The sequence below is a fragment of the Bos grunniens genome, chromosome X (assembly GCF_055505025.1).
Source record: "Bos grunniens cultivar Pamir isolate PY7600 chromosome X, Bosgru_T2T1.0, whole genome shotgun sequence".
Lineage (NCBI taxonomy): Eukaryota > Metazoa > Chordata > Mammalia > Artiodactyla > Bovidae > Bos > Bos grunniens.
The window spans coordinates 18,685,856-18,707,056 of record NC_141194.1 but is presented as its reverse complement, the minus strand read 5'-3'; the positions used below and the strand labels follow the sequence as shown (position 1 = coordinate 18,707,056).

The 21,201-nt window shown below is 39.8% G+C and overlaps 1 protein-coding gene across 2 annotated transcripts in view; it reads right to left on the bottom strand.

Moving 5' to 3' along the window:
• The window catches only part of PHEX (phosphate regulating endopeptidase X-linked), a 213,327-nt gene that overhangs the window by 120,946 nt on the left and 71,180 nt on the right, over nucleotides 1–21,201 (bottom strand). For both annotated transcript variants that reach the window (XM_086389324.1, XM_086389325.1), the window contains 2 exons: nucleotides 17,856–17,949; nucleotides 15,533–15,661 (listed from right to left, as the gene is read on the bottom strand). In XM_086389324.1, the coding sequence (XP_086245450.1) occupies nucleotides 15,533–15,661; nucleotides 17,856–17,949 (223 nt within the window). The remainder of the gene's footprint in view (nucleotides 1–15,532; nucleotides 15,662–17,855; nucleotides 17,950–21,201) is intronic.

Here is a 21,201-nt window from a genome sequence, read left to right as displayed (position 1 = left end):
TGTGGTTTCCTTCAAAGCTTTGTCTCTGGTGACAAAGACATCCTACACGGCACACAGGTCCTGCCCCATACCAATGAATCCCAAACGCTTAAACCCACATTTTCAGATCCTTCTCTGAGTTCCTATTAGGTTTATAATCAGAACAACATAGGTATGGGTTTAACAACCTATATTTATTTGATCTCCCCAACAAATCCATAAGCTTTGAAAACAAGAATCATGATTTAGATCAAATGAGATCATGGATATGTAAGCCAATGAAAAAGTGTGGAAGGGGAGCAGAATTTCCCACCCCAAAACTTACCTCTTTGGCATGAGGATTATTTTACATTTTAGGCTAATTATTTTTAAGAAATAGCAGATAAGAAAAAACAGAGAAGTTACCCTTTTGTAAGGGATATTTACATTTATAAGGGAAATCTGCATTTGAAAGGGTATCTCTCTCTCTGTACCAGGAAGATGTCATGTTGAAATCTCTAGAAAGTCTTATCAATGGAGAAACAAAAACTTAAATCTGTATTTACCCTTACCCTTGTTTACCAAGCTCTGCCTGGTAATCTCCCATAACTGGCTTCCCTCCCCTACAAAACATCTTTTGACTTAGCTGGAAATGGTATTTAAGGTGATGAATTGGGCCATTGTAGGCAGGAGGTGCAGGAGACGTGGGTTTGATTCTTGTCTGGAGAAGACCCCCCTGGACAGGGCATGGCAACCCACTCTAGTATTCTTGCCTGGAGAATCCCACAGACAGAAGAGCCTGGCAGGCTACAGTCTATAAGGTCGCACAGAGTTGGACACGAATGAAGCAACTGAGCATACAGCACAGGGAGTTACTCGGTTTTCCCGAGTCTTGCTCATATACATGGGAGGTATTCAAGTCTCAAAAATCTAAAGTCTATCACTAAGTAGTGTGTGACTCTCTGCAACCCCATGGACTGTAGCCCACCAGGCTCCTCTGTCCATGGGAGTTCCCAGACAAGAATACTGTAGTGGGTTACCATGCCCTCCGCCAGGGTATTCTCCCAACCCAGGAGTCGAACCTGTGTCTCCTGCATTATAGGTGGATCCTTTACTGCTGAGCTACCAGGGAAACTCCAAACAGGAGGGATACATGTTGTTAAATTTCTGTTTTTCTCTTGTTAATCTGTCTTTTTATTACAGAGGGGTCTTGGCCAAGAACCTAGGAGGATAAAGGGAAAAAATTCTTTTCTTCCCCTACAGTGTTCTGCAAATTTAAACTTCTTAGTTTTATGATTTCACATCTTACATGATATGATTTCTCACGATATAATTTCACATCTCATAAGATACATAAAGCAGATGTTCAATAAATAGAAGTTGATTTACGTTTTTAAAACCTCCAGTGGGTATCCAGCAAAGAAGTGAAATTTAATCAAATATCTTTTATACATACTAATGTGTAACAGTTATTCCAGCAGTTATTTGAAATATAAACTTTAGTGGGACTCAAATGACTCAGTTAGTCCAGTCCATTCTGAGGTTGATGGTGCCAATGTGGTATAGAACAGATGGCTAAGAATGGTTTTATATATATATATATTTACATACATATATATTATATATCTGATACAAACAGCTATAGGCTGATAGAGTTCTTAAAGAAGAAAAGAATCTTCAAAGTTGACTGTATTCATTAATCCTAAAATAATGTAATTTCAATGAAATTCTTAAAACAAAAGCATAATGTTGAGATTTTCATTTTTCATATATTCAGAAATTATAAGTAATATCTTAATAAAACATAAGATTAAAAAGTCTCCAGTTTTCCCATTGGTGTAGAGCAGGACGTGGTTCCTTAAGTTGTAACCACTTGACTAGTGAATGCAAAGAACAAAAATTATTATCAATAATTCATGTGGTTAACACAGAAAAAATAGGCTGTAATGTAAGGGAAGTTCCTAAAATGTTTCTTTCTGACAACCATCACTTCACTAGAAAGAAACACAGACATTAAATAAATCAATGCACTAATAAACATTAACTATCCACTGACTCATTATTTATACTATACTTATGAAAACAACTTTGAATTGGCTCCTGATAAAAATACAATAATGGCATTGAACTAAGAAGTAAAGAAGGGACCTGTATTAAGCAAGAAGCGGTAAAGCAAAAAAACTGAGGCTAGATAGAAGACGCTCAGTTTCTGGCAGCCAAGCAAGCTAATAAAACAAATCATATCAGTTCGTCAGGATTAACAAACTTGGCAGAGCTATTCAAAATGTTAGTGAAAGAAAAAAATATCAAATTATTTAGGCCCCAGATATACTATAAAGCATGTTAGTCTGGTGGTGCAATAGTTTAGCATGTTCTCTTATCTAAAAGCATAAGGCTAGGATCACATTTACTGACTATAAATAGATTGTGTTCTAATTTTCTAACTTATCTTTTCCTGTTTTCCATTTTCCTACTCTTTGAGAGGACAGATCAGAAACCAGCGTAATATTTATAAGTCAACCAGTCTCACAACAGTCTAGCCTTTGGCTGTGGGTAAACTTCCTCCAGCAAGGAATTCTGCCAGGTCACTTCCAAAACCCAGCTCTGTTGGAAGGCCTAAGTGCTTTCTTTGAGTGAATGAATTTCTAGTACAGGGTCTTTGCAGCCCACAGGTCTGATCAGCTTGATGAGACTGTGGCCAATCATAAGTGGCAAAGAAAATAGTGTCCAATGCTATCCAGAGACAGAATCAACAAACAAGCAGGGTGGGCCAAATGTGTCATTACTGTGGCAGCACACTCGAGGACAAGGGCAAGAGCAGTGTCCACACTTATTTCCAAAGAATTCCCAAAGAATTCCCAATGAGCCTTCTAAATTACTTGTTTTGCTGGATGTCATTTTACCAAAGCTTGCTTAAAAAGAGTTGTCATGATTGGGGTGTGATGACATTTGTTGTAATAAGATTTAGCCCGCAGAGAGTTGTGAAACCTGGATCTGCTATAGAAATTACATTTGGCTCCTTGAGTAGTTGCATGAGACTCTCCTAAGAGCCAGATTTAGCATTAAATGGTAGGGCAGGTTCTGGAATGTGGCCAGGGCACAGGCCTTAAAAGGATCTTTAACCCAACTGAAAGGTACTACACCGGGCATGTATGGAGAACTAGGTAGAGCAAAAGCCCCAGGTACCTCACACTCACTCTGTTGAAGAGAAATTCGGAAGAAGAGCTGTCAGTGCAGGAGGGTTGCCATGGTTCTTTGATGGCATGGATTTGCTCTTCATGATTAACCTTAGGCATGACACACAGTAATTCACTGGGCACTCGCTATGCATTAGGCATCATGCTAAACCTTCTATGTGGATTATCTCACTCAATCCTCATCACAAACCAGCGAGCTAGGTACTGTTTGTATCCCTATGTCTGATTCACTGCAACGATGGCTTTTAACTCTATACCTCCATGCCCTTTGCTATGGGACCTTTCACCAAAAATGCATTCTATCACCCCATTCTGCCAAACTAGACTGGCCTTGTGGCTGGCTTTGGTGAACAGAATGCAGACAGGACACATTGCCAGTCCTGAACCTGGGCCTCAGGAAGCCTCATGGTCTCTGCCTGCTCACTTGCACCTCTGCCATCACTAGGAGAGCATGCCCAGGCTGGCTGGGTGATGGAAGGAAAACACTTGGAGTAGAACCAAGTCATCCTGATTACCTCTGCCGAAGCCAGCCTCAACCAGCTGGCCCCCAGACATTGGACAAACCACGCCAAAATAAGCAGAGCTGCCTGGGGGACCACCAGCTAACTCCAGATGCATCAACAGTAGGCCACTGAAGTTTGGTGGCTGAGTGTTACAGAGCACTGCTATAGCAGCAAAACTTGAGTACCATTCATAAACAGGAAAACAGATAAACGAAGAGGCTAATTTGCCCAAAATGATAAGAGTAGAAGTGGGCTATGAGATTTATATATATGCCAGTTTTCAGAAAATCAGATGTAACTTCTTTATAAGGTCAATGTTTTGTAACTGTATTTAGAAGTCCTTTAAAACTCAAATCACTTTGGTTTGCCTTAATTCAGACAGACCCAGAGAAACTGCAAAACTTAATTCTGCAAAGACCCAGAGAAACTGGCCGATATTATAGCTGATACCATTGACTAGGCAAACAGAAACAGGGACACTTGATAGCCAGATAGAATATCCTTTCTTTGCATGAGCTGTGTTGAAGGAAGCTTGATCTCTATCAGTACAGTGGCTATACTGAGACCAGCTCTTTTGAGGAGCAGCACCTGTAAGGAATGAAGAATCCCTCAGTATAAGGGCATTGCTATAGTGCATGACACTGACTTTCATGTGACTTCTGCCACTAACGTTAGAGTTACATCTCATTTACTCAACCACTGAGAAAAACAGTGAGCAGGGGAATTAAAGAACTTGAATATTAATAGCAGTTCATCAATTCAATTATATTGGCTAACTAATGAGGTGAACTCCTAGTGTATGGAGGTTGCAAGTTCAAACTCTACCACTGCGATTGGACCCATGTGGGTACTTAAGTCTTCAGGACCAGCTGCAGCAGTATGGGGAGGGAGGAGAAACCTGTTCTTGGGTGAAGAATTACTACCAGAATTGCTCATGCAGAGCACTCAGAAAATTGGAAGATACTGTAGGTCATCTATGGCATTACTTGGGGACATGAATGATGTCCTTACCTTAAAGAGAAAAAGGAATAAGCTACTAGAATACAGGAGGAATCAGTGAATTGTTGGACACAGTAAGTACAGTTTTAATTAGTCATCTAATAAAGTCTCGATCGAAAGTATAATAAAAGATTTGTTCCTCTTTAACTAAATTAGCCTTCTGCATACAGACTATCAATGTACGAGAAGAGACTTTATCTTTTATTTCACTGTTGACAAAGTCTCTCTCCTTGACCAAATTTCAGCCAGGTTCCTCTACATCCTCTTCTTGACTAGGTCTCAATGGTGGTTCCATCCTGTCCTTGCCTGGCCTGCACAGCCCAGTTTTACCAAGAATCCTGATAAGCCAGTTGAGAGAGAATCCCCTCCACTCTTGATATCTGAGCACCCTGGCCTGCCTTCAGCAGAAGTCCCCTGACCAGGACTTCCCTGGCGGTCCAATGGTTAGGACACCACACTTCCACTGCAGGGAACATGGGTTCAATCCCTGGTCAGGGAACTAAGATCCCACATGACACATGGCACAACTAAAAAACAGAAGAAGAAAAAAAGTCCCTTGACCTTTGAATGTTTTCTCTTAGTAATTTTCCATTCACTGACTCCTTCAACCTGCTCTTTGGCCATAAATTCCCAGCTGTCTCGGCTATAGTCAGAGTTGAGCCCGATATTTCTCTCTCTTACTTTGAAAATCTTGACACCCTTTGCAATAGTCCTGAGTAAAATCCTCTGTAAAATTTTAACAAGTATCCGAATAATTTTCTTTAATAGGGTTTACCCTATAACAAAAACAGAAAATTTGAGAGAACAGCAATAAAATGCCAATTGGCAGAACTGAGTTATATGAATAAAGTAATTTGGGGACACAATGTCTATAATGAAATAAAATTAGGTAGTTTAATAACTTAATTCAGCCAAAATGTTCAAATGAAAGCTCCAATTTCCTTGAATCCTTTAGAAACTACAGTTTAAAGCACAAAGTAGAAAGATCTATTTTGTTCCTTTGCAGCAACATGATAGAAAATTGTTCTTTGAGGTATATATTTATATTTCTGCTTCGTAACCAAAAAAAAATGGTAAACATTTTAAAGATTGTTTTGATGAGAAATCTTACAGAGCCTTAGGTCATCATTCCAAACATCAGGGATCACTCCTCAGAATGATATATGTAGAAAATCCCAGAAATTGAGCTCAGTATGGGCACTGAGCCAAAGATATACCTCAAATGTTGCTCTTAGATGAAATCTCTGATAATCAGCTTGTTTCTTACTGTGTCCCTCTTTCTTCTGAAAATTATATGAATGTGAAAAATGCAATGTCAACTGGTTAGATTTGAATTGATAGCGCTTTCACACTCTTTGTCTTTAAAATATGGAAATATTAGAAGCAAAATCTACTTCAACTGATTCCCACTTCTAAAATGCTAAGAAATAGGAAATACATCCTTTTTATTTGTATAAGATCTTAATATATGAATAAATAATTTCCTGATAAGAGTCAATCCTAAAGGAAATCAATCCTGAATATTCACTGCAAGAACTAATGCTGAAGCTGAAGCTCCAATACTTTAGCCACCTGATGCGAAGAGCTGACTCATTTAGAAAAGATCCTGATGCTGGGAAAGATTGAAGGAAGGAGAAGGGGATGACAGAGGATGAGATGGTTGGATGGCATCACTGACTCAATGGACATGAGTTTGAGTAAACTCCAGAAGTTGATGATGGACAGGGAGGCCTGGCGTGCTGCGGTCTATGGGGTCACAGAGAGTAGGACACGACTGAATGACTGAACAGCAACAAAGAGTGAATGAATTACAGGACAAGCCACTAAGAAGTCTCTTCATTATGACAGGTCTCCTCATTCCAGTCATTAAAATGGTGAAGATTCAAGTGTTTTTCAGAGAGAGGCAAGGGAATAGAACACCCACTTCAAGCTAGATGGTTTGAACTTGAATTCCACCTAACCATTTTCAGGCTATATGATTTTGGGGAATTCACTTAAATTCTGAGCTTCAGTGTCCTAATCTGGAAAATGAGGACAGTAAAAGCAATTATAGGACTATTGTGAGGTCTAAATGAGTTCACACACCAAAAGCTCTTAGAACACATACCAGACATCCAACTACATCTCAGTAAAAGTTAGCTACTTTCTTATCATTACCAGATTTTTAAAACATTATATAGCCATCTCTGGGATCTTCGTGTGCCTGCCATGGACTTGGGTATCTATCTGGGGCATTTACACATACATTATAGAAATTAATTATCATTAACAATAAAAAACGGAAGACAAACAACTTTAGACCACCCTCCCACATAAACACATACCTCTAAACCTTCTCTCCTGTCACTCAGGTCATGAGCCTACAGATCAGGGTTTGTCACGGTATGACAGGAGCATCATCTCTATTGACAGTGACAAGATATCATGAATTCTCTGAGAGAGTTCCACTTTCATACTCTGCATATAACTTTTTACAAAAGCAACTCGTTAAATGTTTAGCTAATATGCTGTATTTTTAAATTATGCATGATCTCCTTCTAAATAACATGAAAAAATTAAAGAAGTTCTCTGACAGACAAGGTCATGACTTTGGGTTCTGAAAACTGGAGAAAAAAATGTTAGTGTACAAGGCACAAAATGGTATCCCAAGGACAGATTCAGTTTGGCCTCCAAAGTACTGCCCAGATTTAAAATGTGGGCTATTTCACATAAAACTCCATATTTCTGACTTCTCTCAAAAAACCAGAAGCTGAGCAACCTTCAGCAGGCATCCTGCATGAAAAGAGCTCGAAGTGAATCCTGACTATCACAGCCATTCCAGATCACCAGTACTGGGTCTCAGATTCCCCAGGGGCAACTGACACTCCTCACTGCACTTGCCCCAGCCTTTGCTGACACTCAGCCAGCTTTAGTTCTGTACATTATTTAATGTTCCTCACTAGCTCTGAGGGGATTTGAACTTGCAACTCCTGACTTTTGCCTTGACCGAGTCTTTTGCAACTTTCAGGCACTGAACACCTTTAACTTGCAGACTCCACACCACCCGGTCCATGAGCCAATGAGAACCAAGCCTCCAAGGTGCTTACTTCAGAGCAGAATTTGGAATTTGTTGATTGTTTGCTGGTATCCCAGAGAACCTGAAACAGCCTCAGCAAGTAGCGGCCTGACTTCAACTCCCATCCCTGTTCCCAGACATGAATCCCTTGTGGGGACTACTTGAGTCCTTCCCCTCTCATATTAGAGCCCTCTGAGAAACTCAGTTGGTCAGACACTGACGACTCTACCTTCCCAGTCCTGACTACTAGCACCCACTCACCCAGGGACTGAGCCCAGCCATGCTGATCTCAAAGTATCCCTCTTCAATTCTTCAGACAAGGACTGTCCAATGTGGTAGCCACATACAGCAAGTGAACACTTGAAACAGGGATAGTCCAAATTGAGATGTGCTATAAATATGAAACATGCATGCAGTTTCAAAGACTTAATATAAAATAAAGCATAAAAACTACTGTATCAATTTTCTATTAACGACTTGTTGAAATGATAATATTTTGGATATATTTGATTAAACAAAATATAGTATCAAAATTCATTTCACCTGTTTCCTTTTACTTTTTCCCTGGTGGCTCAGACAGTAAAGCGTCTGCCTACAACGAGGAAGACCTGGGTTCAATCCCTGGGTCAGGAAGATCTGGAGAAGGAAATGGTAACCCACTCCAGTATTCTTGCCTGGAAAATCCTATGGACCGAGAAGCCTGGTAGGCTACAGGCCATGGGGTCCCAAAGAGTCGGAAACTACTTCACTTTCACTTTCAGTAGAAAACACATCCGTGGCTCATAGCAAGTTCTACTGGATAGTGCTACTTTAGGTAACAAAGTCAGCTGCTGTCCAGAGTTCCACAACTCCCTACTCTCACTCCACTGGCCTGTCCCTGTGATCTAAGTCACGTTTGCAGCCAGTCCCACATGGATTAATGCCCTGTCTCACTATCTGGAAGGCTCTTTCAGATAGTATCTGATTGTTCCATGTGGCCTCTTTAAGAGGCTTTCTGTGAAACGATTCTCCTTTTTCTACATCCCATCCTTCCCCTTTCTAATTAAATTTTGAAAACTCCCGTAGTTAGGTGTGAGTGAATGAATATGAGCTATATGTGTGTGGCTGTGTGCACATGTATATGGGAAATCACAAGGAAAGAGTAACATAAAATTGTGTGTTCTCCCCAGTTAAAAGGAAGAGAGGTAGGTTGGGGAGGGGAAAAGGATGCTTTCTCGTCTACAAAGGAAACCTCAAAGTGAACTACTCCTTTCATCCTCTCTAGAACAAAGTGTGCCAACCAGTGGCAATTGGGCCAATCCGCCATTAAGAGGCTGGAGAGACAGAGATACTGAGAAGCACAGGCTCTTAGAGAAACCCAGGTACCAGTTTTCAAATAAAAACTAAAACAGCTCAGAGGAAAACCACCACCACCACCACAAAAGCAGAACTAAAAAGTAGCCTGGAGGCCCGCACACAGGGTTTGGCACAGTCTATTTAAACCAATTTAAACCAACGAAATTTTCTATAATCTGAAATCAAAGCGGTTACTTGCACTAAGATAACAGGCTTTAGGAACCAATGTACTGCTGTCCTGAGTCAAATGCCTGCCCTGCTCGCATGAATCACCAGGGCTGCTTTTTGGTGCTGTTTGCAGACAAATAAATAATGCAAAGGCCTTGCTACTCTAAGTGTGGTCCAGGACCAGCAGCATCGACATCACTGGGGAGCTGGTTATGCAAATTCCTGGATCCTACCCCAGACCCAGTTAAAATGCAGTGAGATTTTGCATTTACCCCACAAGATCCTCCAGTGATTCTGGTGCACGTTAAAGTTTGAGAAGCACCTGAAGTTTAACCTTCTGACTGCATTCATTTGCTTAACAATTGTTTTTGAGAAAAAAAAAAAAAAAACAATGGCAGCCCTCCCTCTGAGTTAGTGTCTCTGGAATTTGTCCCAATGGGGATCTTTCTGGTTTTCTCTTTGCATTGTAGCTAATAATAAAGAATGTTTTTCAAGTAAATCAATGGTTCCAGGTGGTTCTTGGATGACAGCCCTGCAACATGGCTATAAAAAGCCAGATATTTCTCTTATAAGTTCCCAACTTAAATATTCCCTGAAGCAAATAGCTTCTGCTTAAGAGCAGCAAATAATTTTATGTAAAATAGATGAGTATCTGTGTAACTATCCCACTACCTCCTCATCCCGCGTACACCACAACATCGGGGGGAGTGCCAAAATCAACTTTATTTTAAAATGTCACATGCTGACAAGAAAAAGGGACTTTCACACCAAAACTGAGAAAAACAAATTAATCCACATACTTTTCATATTACTTAAAATTCTTCTACTGCCAAAAAAAAAAAATCCTGTTACATAAAAACACCTCCACTATCCCTTAATTGTTTTTATATCCTTTCCAGGGCTTATAATGTTACCACTGTGATTATCTGATAAATTCTCAATCCATTTACTCTGACCAAGGAGTGAAAGAAAACACAATGGGAATTTTGAATATTTTGAAATGACATTAATTCTTCAGTGGAATTATTTGCAAGAAGAGTACTTTCAGGTTCAAATATAAAGTCTCAAACTTGGCATTAAATTCTCCCAAGTATCAAAAGACAGGAAAAAAAAAACCCTAAGTAAATGTACTTAGATATATGACATTCCAAAGCAAACTTCAGCACATAATACATAGTTGTAATATACATTGACATGTAATACCAACTAGTTGAATTATCATGACTTAACAGAGTTTTAACTTTCTTTGCCTTTAAATCCAGTGTTTAATGATGACTTGCATTCAAGGTGCTTACATACTCAAATCTGATTGACTATAACGGATTGTTATTAGTGAGGGAGAGCAAAATATACCATCCCAAAAATGCTTCCCAGGTGATGCCTGCCAATACAGAAGACATGGGTTTGACCCCTGGGTCGGGAAGATCCCCTGGAAAAGGAAATGGCAAACCACTCCAGTATTCTTGCCTGGAAAATTCTATGGACAGAGGAGCCTGGCAGGCTACAGTCCGTGGGGTTGCAAAGAGTTGGACATGACTGAGCATACAGAGAGAAAATATGTCCCTTTGGCATATTGATTATTTGGGGCTGATTATTTTTTGAGAGGCTGCAGACACAGGAATTTTCCTGAAAGCAGGGAAGTCACTCTTTTGTGAGAGAAGTTAATCTTTATAAGGATAATCTCCATTGTAAAGAGGTCTCCCTTTGTGAACCAAGAAGAGGAGAGTGACTAAATCTCTAGAAACTCCTACCATTGGAGAAGGTAAGGACTTAAATCTGTGTAACAACCATCCTTAAATACTGCATTTTGTCTGGTAACCTATAACTGGCTTCTCCCTTTGCTCAACATCTTATTTCATCTTTAGCTCGACTTGGAATTTAAGGTGGTAGCTTCAGCCATTTCTGGAAGTTACTCAGTTGTCCTGAGTATAGGAAATATACATGTTATTAAACTTGTTAGTTTTTCTCCTATTAATCTTGTATTACAGGAGGTTCTCAGCCAAGAACCTAGAAGAGTAGAGAAAACGTTATTTTTCCTCCCCTACCTAGTTAATCATTCCTAGACACTCTGCTTCATGCCATTTGTAAAATATAATTCTTCATAAAGAGAATGCACACCAAAAAAAAAAAAAAACCTAGCTAAATTTCAATTTCTAATTCAAAATGGACCTTCTCCTCCAGTGCAGCTGAAACGATGGAAAACATACAGCCAAAATGAGTAGACTTTATAAAATTCATGACCTCCAGGGAATTCTCTTGGAGAAGGCAATGGCACCCCACACCAGTACTCTTGCCTGGAAAATCCCATGGGCCGGGGAGCCTGGTGGGCTGCAGTCCATGGGGTCGCTAAGAGTTGGACACGACTGAGCGACTTCACTTTCCCTTTTCCCTTTCATGCATTGGAGAAGGAAATGGCAACCCACTCCAGTGTTCTTGCCTAGAGAATCCCAGGGACGTGGGAGCCTGGTGGGCAGCCGTCTCTGGGGTCGCACAGAGTCGGACACAACTGAAGCGACTTAGCAGTAGCAGTAGGGAATTCTCTGGTGGTCCAATGGTTAGTACTCTGCATTTTCACTGCCAAGGACCCAGGTTCGATCCCTGTTTAGGGAAAAAAGATCCCACAAGCCGTGTGGCATGGGGAAACATAAAAATAAAATTCATGACCTCCAACCTCACCCAAACCATTACTGCCTCGAGGCACCCATACTACATTTCCTCAGTTTACTCAGTGCTCCACTCCCCTGGACAATGATTTCATACCTTCCCTCTCCTCCAATCTTCCAGCTCAACCTCTGTCCTAAACTCCACTGTACTTCCCTTATTGCCTCTTTGACATCTCCACTGGGAAGTCTGATAACATCTCAAATTCAACGGAGCCCAAACTGAACCCCTGATCTTCCCTTCTAAACTTGATCCTCCCCCACAGCACTCCTCTTCTCAGTTAACAGCAACTCAGTTAACAGTTAATTTCCACTTAATCAGATTCAGAGCTCTGGCTCTCAGATCCCTCAAAAAATCTGTCAGCAAATTGTGTTGGTTCTATCCTTCAGAACGTATTCAGAATACCATGCCTTCTCACAACTTCCACTGCTACCACCTGGTCCAAGCCACCATCACCTCTGGCCTGGTCCCTCCGACAGTCTCCTAATTGGTCTCCCTGCTTCTATTCTTGACCTGCTGCAATCTCTTCACAGCACAGCGGCCAGAGTAAGCCTTTCAACATAAGTCAAGTCACATCAGGCCTCTGCAAAAAGCCTGCAATAGCTCCCCACTCCACTCAGCATCAAAGCCAATACTCTTACAATGTCCTACAAGTCTTCTAAAATGCCAGCCCTGCTATTGCTCTGACCTCAGCATCTGCTTCTCTCACCCCCACTCGCCCTGCTCCAGCCACAGGGACCTCCCTGCTCTTCCTGGAGCACTCCAGGCACATCCCTGCCTCAGGGATTTTGCACTAGCTGTTCCATCTGCTTAGAATACTCTTCCTCCAGATAACTGCCGTATCTGATTCTCTCACCTCCTTCAAATCTTTACCAAATGTCATCTTCACAGTGAGGCTTTCTTTGACCATCTCATTTAATCCTACAACCCTCCCCACACACTCACACCTTCCAGCACTCCTGATTTATCCTTACCCTGATCTCATTCTTTTCTTTTCCAGAGTCTTTATCATAATGTATACAACTGTATTAATTTTTTTTTTTGTCATCTCAGTGAGGTCAGGGATCTTTGTTCTCTGCTGCCTCAAAAAGTGCCTATAACAATGTCTGTTATATAACAGATATTCAACAAATATTTGTTCAGTAAATGAGCGAAATTAAACCTCAGCCTCTATTAGTGGATTCATCTGGCTGGGTCATTAATGCTACTACAACAAATAGGCACAGATCATGGGTACATGGAAGTTGATTACAATGTTCTTTCCATATATGTTTAGAAATTTACAAAATAAAAAGATTTCTTTTTAAGCTTATGAAAAAAAACCTGACAGTGTTTTCTGTGAAACAAATATCACATCTCTTTAGTTTTTAGAGGATAGCGAAAGCAAAGGCGGGGTGGGGGTGGGGGGGAGTCCCTGTATTGTATTTCTATTTCTAAGCCACTTAGTAGTTGCTTCGGAGAAGGCAATGGCACCCCACTCCAGTACTCTTGCCTGGAAAATCCCATGGACAGAGGAGCCTGGTGGGCTGCAGTCCATGGGGTCGCTAAGAGTCGGACATGACTGAGTGACTTCACTTTCACTTATCATTTTCATGCATTGGAGAAGGAAATGGCAACCCACTCCAGTGTTCTTGCCTGGAGAATCCCAGGGACGGGGGAGCCTGGTGGGCTGCCGTCTATGGGGTCGCACAGAGTCGGACACGACTGAAGCGACTTAGCAGCAGCAGCAGTAGTTGCTAAACATGAGAGAGTGTGAAGAAAAGAGAGCCCTCTTACACTGTTGGTGGGAATGGAAAAAAATAGTACAGCCACAATGGAAAACATTAGGGAGGTTTCTCAAAAAACTAAAATAGAACTATCATATGATCCAGCAATCCTATTCCTGGGCATTTATCCAAAGAAAACTCTAATTCAAAAAAAAACCACAAGCACCCCATTGTTCACAGCAGCGCTATTTACAATAGCCAAGAACGGAAGCCCAACCTTAGTGTCCATCAACAGATGAATGGATAAAGAAGGTGCAATATATATACATATTACACACACACACACACACAAACACAAGCACACACAATGGAACATTACTCAAGCATAAAAAAGAATGAAATAATTCCATTTGCAGCAACATGGACAGACCTAGAGATTATCATACTAAGTGAAGTAAGTCAGACAGAGAAAAAAAAATACCATACAATATCACTTAAATGTGGAATCTTAAAAAAAAATGAACTTATTTATAAAACAGAAATAGACTCACAGACATAGAAAACAAACTTATATTTACCAAAGGGGGAAGAGGGGAGGTATAAATGAGAAGTTTGGGATTAACAAATGCATACTACTATATATATAAAATAGATAAACAACAAGGTCTTACTATATAGCACAGGGAATTATACTCGGTATCTTATAATAACATATGATGGAAAAGAATCTGAAAAAGAATAGATATATATGTATGTATAACAATCACATGGCTGTATATCTGAAACTAACACAACTTTGTAAAGCAACTATTACTTCAATAAAAATTGTTTGTTTGGGCAGGGCGTTGGGGAGGGATGTTCAAGTGGGAGAGGACATGGGTAAACCTATGGCTGATTCATGTTGATGTTTGGTAGAAACCAATGCAATACTGTAAAGCAATTATCCTTCAATTAAAAACAAATAAATTTTTTAAAATTGTTTCTTTTCAACCCAATCAAACAATAGGCAGAAGACCTAAATATACATTTCTCCACAGATGGCCAATAGACACATGAAAAGATGCTTGACATTGCTAATTGTTACATTATAGTATATATATATATAACTATTACAAACATAACTAAGTCATTTTGCTGTAAACCAGAAACTAACACAACACTGTAAATCAACTATACTTCAATTTTTTAAGTTGTTTATTTTGAAGAAAATACCTAAGTATAACTGGCAAAAAAGGAAAGTTGTTAAATATATTACAAATCATTTCATCACTGGGTCTCCAGCTTCCTAATCTTTAAAACAGAGAAATTTGTCTGGAATATCTCTATCTTTTGTAATTACAATGGTTCAAATATCTAATCCCAAAATTATCCAGGCCCTCTTTTTCCTAAGCATTGACTGAACACATTTAATTTCTACAGGAGAAATTCTGACTCTATATGGCATGATTTCATGCTGTTTTCTCATTTCTAAATTTTCATGATGGCATTGAAACATGTATAATACCACATAAGAAATGAATCGCCAGTCCAGGTTCAATGCAGGATACAGGAAGCTTGGGGCTGGTGCACTGGGATGACCCAGAGGGATGGTATGGGGAGGGAGGTGGGAGGGGGTTCAGGATTGGGAACACGTGAAGACGGGTACACCCGTGGCAGATTTATGTTGATGTATGGCAAAACCAATACAATATTGTAAAGTAATTAGCCTCTAATTAAAATAAATAAATTTAAATTTAAAAAAATAAATAAATTTTCATGATAACATTCTACATTTGAGTTTTAAATTAATATGGTACTGCAAGAATTCCTCTTTGAAGCAAAACTGTTATCTAGATTCATCACTTTAAGAGCTAGAAGGCTGATACTGGCCTGCTGACCATATTATCTATCTCGGATCTGGTTAACTGCCACTGTTTTCATCAGCCGGGGGCGCTGGGGGGCAGCACTTACCATTTCCTTCTTGTCTTCCTGGAAGTGTACATTCACAAACATTTTTCCAACGACATAAGGGAGAGTACTTTCAATGAAGTTCACACATTTGTCCCACTGAGGCAACAAAGTTGTGGTCCCCTGGATTACCTGTGGGAGATAATCGAACCAGACTGAGCTTCACTTGGATAAAACCAATGGCTGAAAAAATGTTCAAAGAACCTGAAGGACACAGTCTACAAAACACTGCATCCCGCAACCCATATACATGTGTCAGATAGTAAACCAAAGGTAAAATTGAATGAAGAAAAATATTCTGCTTGTCTCATTATATATAAAACCAAGAGAAAATATTTTAAGAGAGGATGATAATGTATCCCTCCTTTCCTTCCAATTTTCCCACTGAACAAAGGATGTAGACAATAGCATAGTTTTTCTGCAGTTGGCAGGGACATGAAAGGATACTGTCCAAGTGTCCAGATGGTAGTTAATACCTTCTGAGAACTAAACTTCTACCAAGAAAGGTTTAAAATCAATGGGTGATCAAAGTCCCCCCACTCCCAGCAAAGGCTTCCTTGCTCTGGAAAGTACACTCACATGACAGACCAGGAAAATATGCCCACCATGAACAACCCAGGAGGTATATTTACATTGTGTCATAACAGAACACACTGGTAACCAAGTAAAAAATAGATGTGTTTTTCTCATCTGTCCCAATTAAACCATTATAAGAAAATATTTACAAACAAGTAAGGAAGGTCCAAAGCAGGACTTGGAAGGCTCAAAAGCTTACTGTTCAGGGTTGAAGACAAAGAAATTAATATCATTTAAGTTGCCCCTGTGGGTTGGGAGTTTGGAGCGCTCAAAATGCAAAGTAAAGGTAGACAGCAAGGGGAGGCTCTGAGAATGGTGGCTGGAGGCAGCCGGTGAATGATATTAGACCCCGCTTGTAGGTACAGAGCAAATGTGATTAACACTGAAGTTTATCTATTCTTCCTCTACTTTCTGATAACATAACCACTCTCTGAGGAGAGTACGGAATGAATCTATTTTAAAAACTTCTAGATAAAGAGATCCTATAACTTTCTTTGGCAATTCAGTATTATATTTAGCACTTTATGCTTAAGAAACATCCCTTCATACCTAACCTCAAATTTTCACACACTACTTCTTACACCTCTCTCTCTTATTTTCTTCACAGTGGGAGTGGAAAGCAGCTGGGTACCATCTTTTATGGGATCCACAGAAGTTAAAAATACGCACAGACACATATATATAATCTACTAGTTTTACAGGTTAACCCTTTGATATGACCTCAATATATATAGTTGTTTTATGATGTTTTCTATCAAGTTCAGTACCCTAGTGACTTCAAGGGCCAAAATGTATCCAAAATAATTGTGCTACTACTCAAGAGCAATGACCCACTAGGAACTTCTCTAGCTGCCATTTTCCCTAATAATTAAAATGTCTATTAAATGAAATTAGAGCTTACAAAATTTTCCATTAATTAACTACAAATTAAGAGAAAATTAACTTAAAATATTTGTTAAGGTCCCAAAATTCTTAAAATGTTAAAAAAAAAAAAAAAAGAGCCACAAAACCCTTAAGTCTGTATTGGTAAGAGAATCACTCAGACAAAAGCCTCTGAAACTAAGAGTGACACTTATGTAAGCTAAAGAGGAGAACAAGTGTGGGAGAGGAGCAGAGATCACAGGGCTAGATGAGGAGGGGGAAAAGAAAAGTGTTTTAGGCAGTTGAGCCACATCTCAGAGGAGACTAAATTTAGGCCTCATTGGCCTAGTAGAATTAGGATAAATTAGATTGAATTAAGAAGACCAACATTAATGAAAAAGAAAAAAAAGGCAAAAAAAAGACTGAAGATCAAGCTAGAGACAAAACACTACCCCTAAATTAAAGATGAAACTTTACCATCTAATACATATAGCATGCATATTCTGAATATTCAGAATACTGAAAACTAAAGATAGCTACAAATATATCACTAAGAAATATTAAAATTATAATTATAGTGACCCACTTAAAAACACTGGGGGAAAGGGGAATAAATTGGTAAGAAGGGGAGGGTGAAAACGTGATGGTCTCAAGTATTGCCCTAAATATCTTTATATACCTTCATCAAAGAAGAGCTTGAATATACTTTACTGTACATAAGGTTTACCTCAATAAAAAGAAATAAAGCCAAAAAAAAGTAGAACTTGAGCTGTAAAACTCCCTCTGCCTAATACCTAAAGATGATTTTTATTGGATTAGTTAATATACAGACTGTTCTGGCATGTAAAGTTATCCAGTGATATAACACTGCAATCTTCTTAAAACTTACCCGTGAGAACTCCAGCCACCTATACTGAAAGCGCCTGCTTAAGTTTGGAATTCTGGAATAAACCATCCTCCACACCAAATAGTTGGCAATGGTCCTGTTAACAGAAAGAGAACACATTTATTGTACTAAGCTTGATATCTGATGCTCTGCAGAACACCTTGGGAAAATCTGTTGGCAAAGCTCCATGGAGGGACCTTTTGCTCATACAAAACTGCAGAACTTTCACTTGAGAAATGACATCAGATGATACAATGTCAATAAGCTCAACCAAAAATGGCTTGCTTTTCACCACCTAATGCAGACAGATGATACAAAAATTCCAGCCCCAGGTCTCAGCATGAACATTTTGCTTTCCCACTCACAACATGGAGTCCACTGTTATCCATGCTTTCATGCCTAGAAATTGTTGATACCTTCCAATTATTAGGTGACTTGACAAAATGCAGATGGATTCTTACCTTTTGGAAACAAAATGCAATATACCAGCTAATGCCAGTTACCTAGATATGCACCCTTGTTCGATACCTACTAGATGTGGGAGTTTGGGCAAGTTACTTAAGTTCATTGATTTCATCTTTCTTCATCATATAATGAGGATGACCTCTACCTTACAGGGTTATTGTGAAGTTAAAATAACTAACAAAATGTTTGACAGAGTAAATTTCAGGTTTTCTTATTGTTGTTCACTTCCAAACACATAAACAACCCCATACACTCATAATATCCACAACACATATTTTTAAAAATCCATTACATTTTCTTAATTTCTTCCTTTTTCTATAAGCAAAAGGCACCTTGACCTCAAAAGTATGTGTGATCTGAGTTAATTTCCAACTCAATAGTGATGATGAATTTTTAATGACCCATCCCCTCCCAGCTGTGCCATTACCATGGCGACTAATAACACACATTCTTGAGATGGCTCTTGGGGTCAGCCAGCCATGTGAGAGCAGTGTGACATGATGATGGTAACTGGCCAATCAAGAATAACCCACACTCTCATTTGCATGGCATCCTAACTCAGTGGACATTCACTCTTAGCAACTAAATCTATTTCAGTGTATACACCCAACATATGTATAGCTATTTTAATTTATATAGAGATATACTAATGGGCTAACATATCAGGAATGTCTTTAGCAAATTTAGAAATAGAAATTTTGAAAGATAAAATGAAATAAAGATGTTTTCCAAAGTCCTTAATTAATCCTTCAAACACTTTTAGTTAATTCTTCAATACACATTATCCATATAGGATTAGGTTAATACAACAACAGTCAATGTAAATCAGCATCCCATATAGTCATCTTGACTATTTCAAAATATTGCAACAATATCCTTCCCAGATCTGGTTAGAATACCACTGTTTTTATCTTGTCATCTGGCCAACCAAGATGGCATAACTAGAGTGGGAGAAGGGCCACTTCTGACATTTTCTTCCCATTCACTTTGTGCTTATACTATTAATAATAGTTTCAACTCCTGTTTCTCTACAAGAATTTTTTCAATCATTTGCTCATTTTGTGAGGATTGAACCAATAGTAAAATTCATAAATATATAGGTATATGTAAGTGACTTGAGATTATTTTCAATATATGGAATAAAAACTAATCAGTGAAGGTAACACTGCCCACTCTCATATATAGTATATAGATCAAATGAAGGGTTCATGGCTATCTATACAGCAAAACTAATAGAGCCTAGCTATTCTTTCAGTAGAAAGAATGATACATAGAGGTTCTAAAATTTTCTCCTTGGGGTTCCCTGGTGGCTCAGTGGTAAAGCATCTGCCTGCCAATGCATGAGACACAGGTTTGATCCCTGATCTGGGAAGATCTCACATGCCGTGGGGCAACCACGCCTGTGCACCACAAGTATTGAGCCTATGCTCTAGAGCCCAGGAGCCACAACTACTGAGCCTGTGGGCCGCAGCGACTGATGCCCGTGTGCCCTAGAGACTATGCTCCGTAATAAGAGAAGTCACCACAAAGAAAAGCCTGTGTACCACAGCTAAAGAGTAGCCTTCACTTGCTGCAACTAGAGAAAAGCCTGTGCAGCCATGAAGATCCAGCAGAACCAAATAAATAAACTTTTTTCTAACAATTTAAAAAATATTTCTTCTCAGACCCCGTGGATTTTGTTTAAGTATGCACACTTCCCCTCAGAGACCACCACTCTCATCAGCAAAGTCTAGCCCTTGTCTTTGCTCTTCTGAGGCACTATAATAAGCATGTAGTTTCAGGTCATTTCTTTGAATCTTTTGAGTTCACATCCCCAATCCTGAGCAAGACAAGTGCTCACTGAGCACATATTGTTGGCCAAGTATCCTCCCAGATGCCACGAGGAATGCAAATAAATAGGAATTCACACCTACATTCAGAGAACGTAAAAGTCTAGCTGGGGGATATGGGACTTCAGATTTCAGCTTGTTCATAGAAATGGGTTTTTCCATTGAATGGGATACATGGTAAGTACACAAGGGATCCTTCCCTCATTCGCTCATTCAGCACCTCCTGAACACCTGATACATACAAATAGTTCTAGGTGCTGGCAGACGGAAAGGTGAGGAAGCTATAGTCCCTGATCTCCCGGAGCTTTCAGCTGAGCAGGGGAAACAGGCAAGCACATAGCAATGATGTGACAGACCCTAGCACCCACAACTGCATGCCAGAGAGTTGGCTGGAAGAGTGCCTGCCTCAAACTGAGGGATGAGAGTAGGAGTCAGGAGAGGGATGGGCCCTGGGCCATGAAGGCTTCAGGGTGTGGAGTGGGAATATAAACTCTGGAGCAAGAATTTAGCCTCTCTGAAGCTAAATAATGGAGGAATAGCTTGTGTGTGAGCGGGGATGGTGAGGAAGTTCATCACTCACAGAGCTGGGCAGAAAGGCCAGCTACAGCCGGGAAGATGCAGGCAGCAACTAGGGTCCAATATCTAGAATGTTAAAGGGGCAGAGACCAACCCTAATGAAAGGTCTGTAGGCTCTTCAACCTTAAAACACTGCTTCCAGGGTGTGAGAGCTGTGCTGGATCCCTACGTACAGATTCAAAGGAGATCCATGGCCAGCAGATATGCTTACATGAATTCAAAAGCTATTCCCTCAAGGTGGTTGTGATGCACCAGATTAACTGGGGAATGATGGTGTTAGGATGGGGCCTGATGGTGGCAGTAAAAGACACAGCATGATGCAACTATGTTGGGGTCTTAGATTTTTCTGCCTTTCCAGCTCCCTTGAAATCACACTGCTAAGGCATCTCGTATTACCTCTAACTCCCACAGCACTGCTACAGGAGAGATGTCCTCATATGCATTTTACATGACAGGAAACTTGAGGCCTAGAACCATTA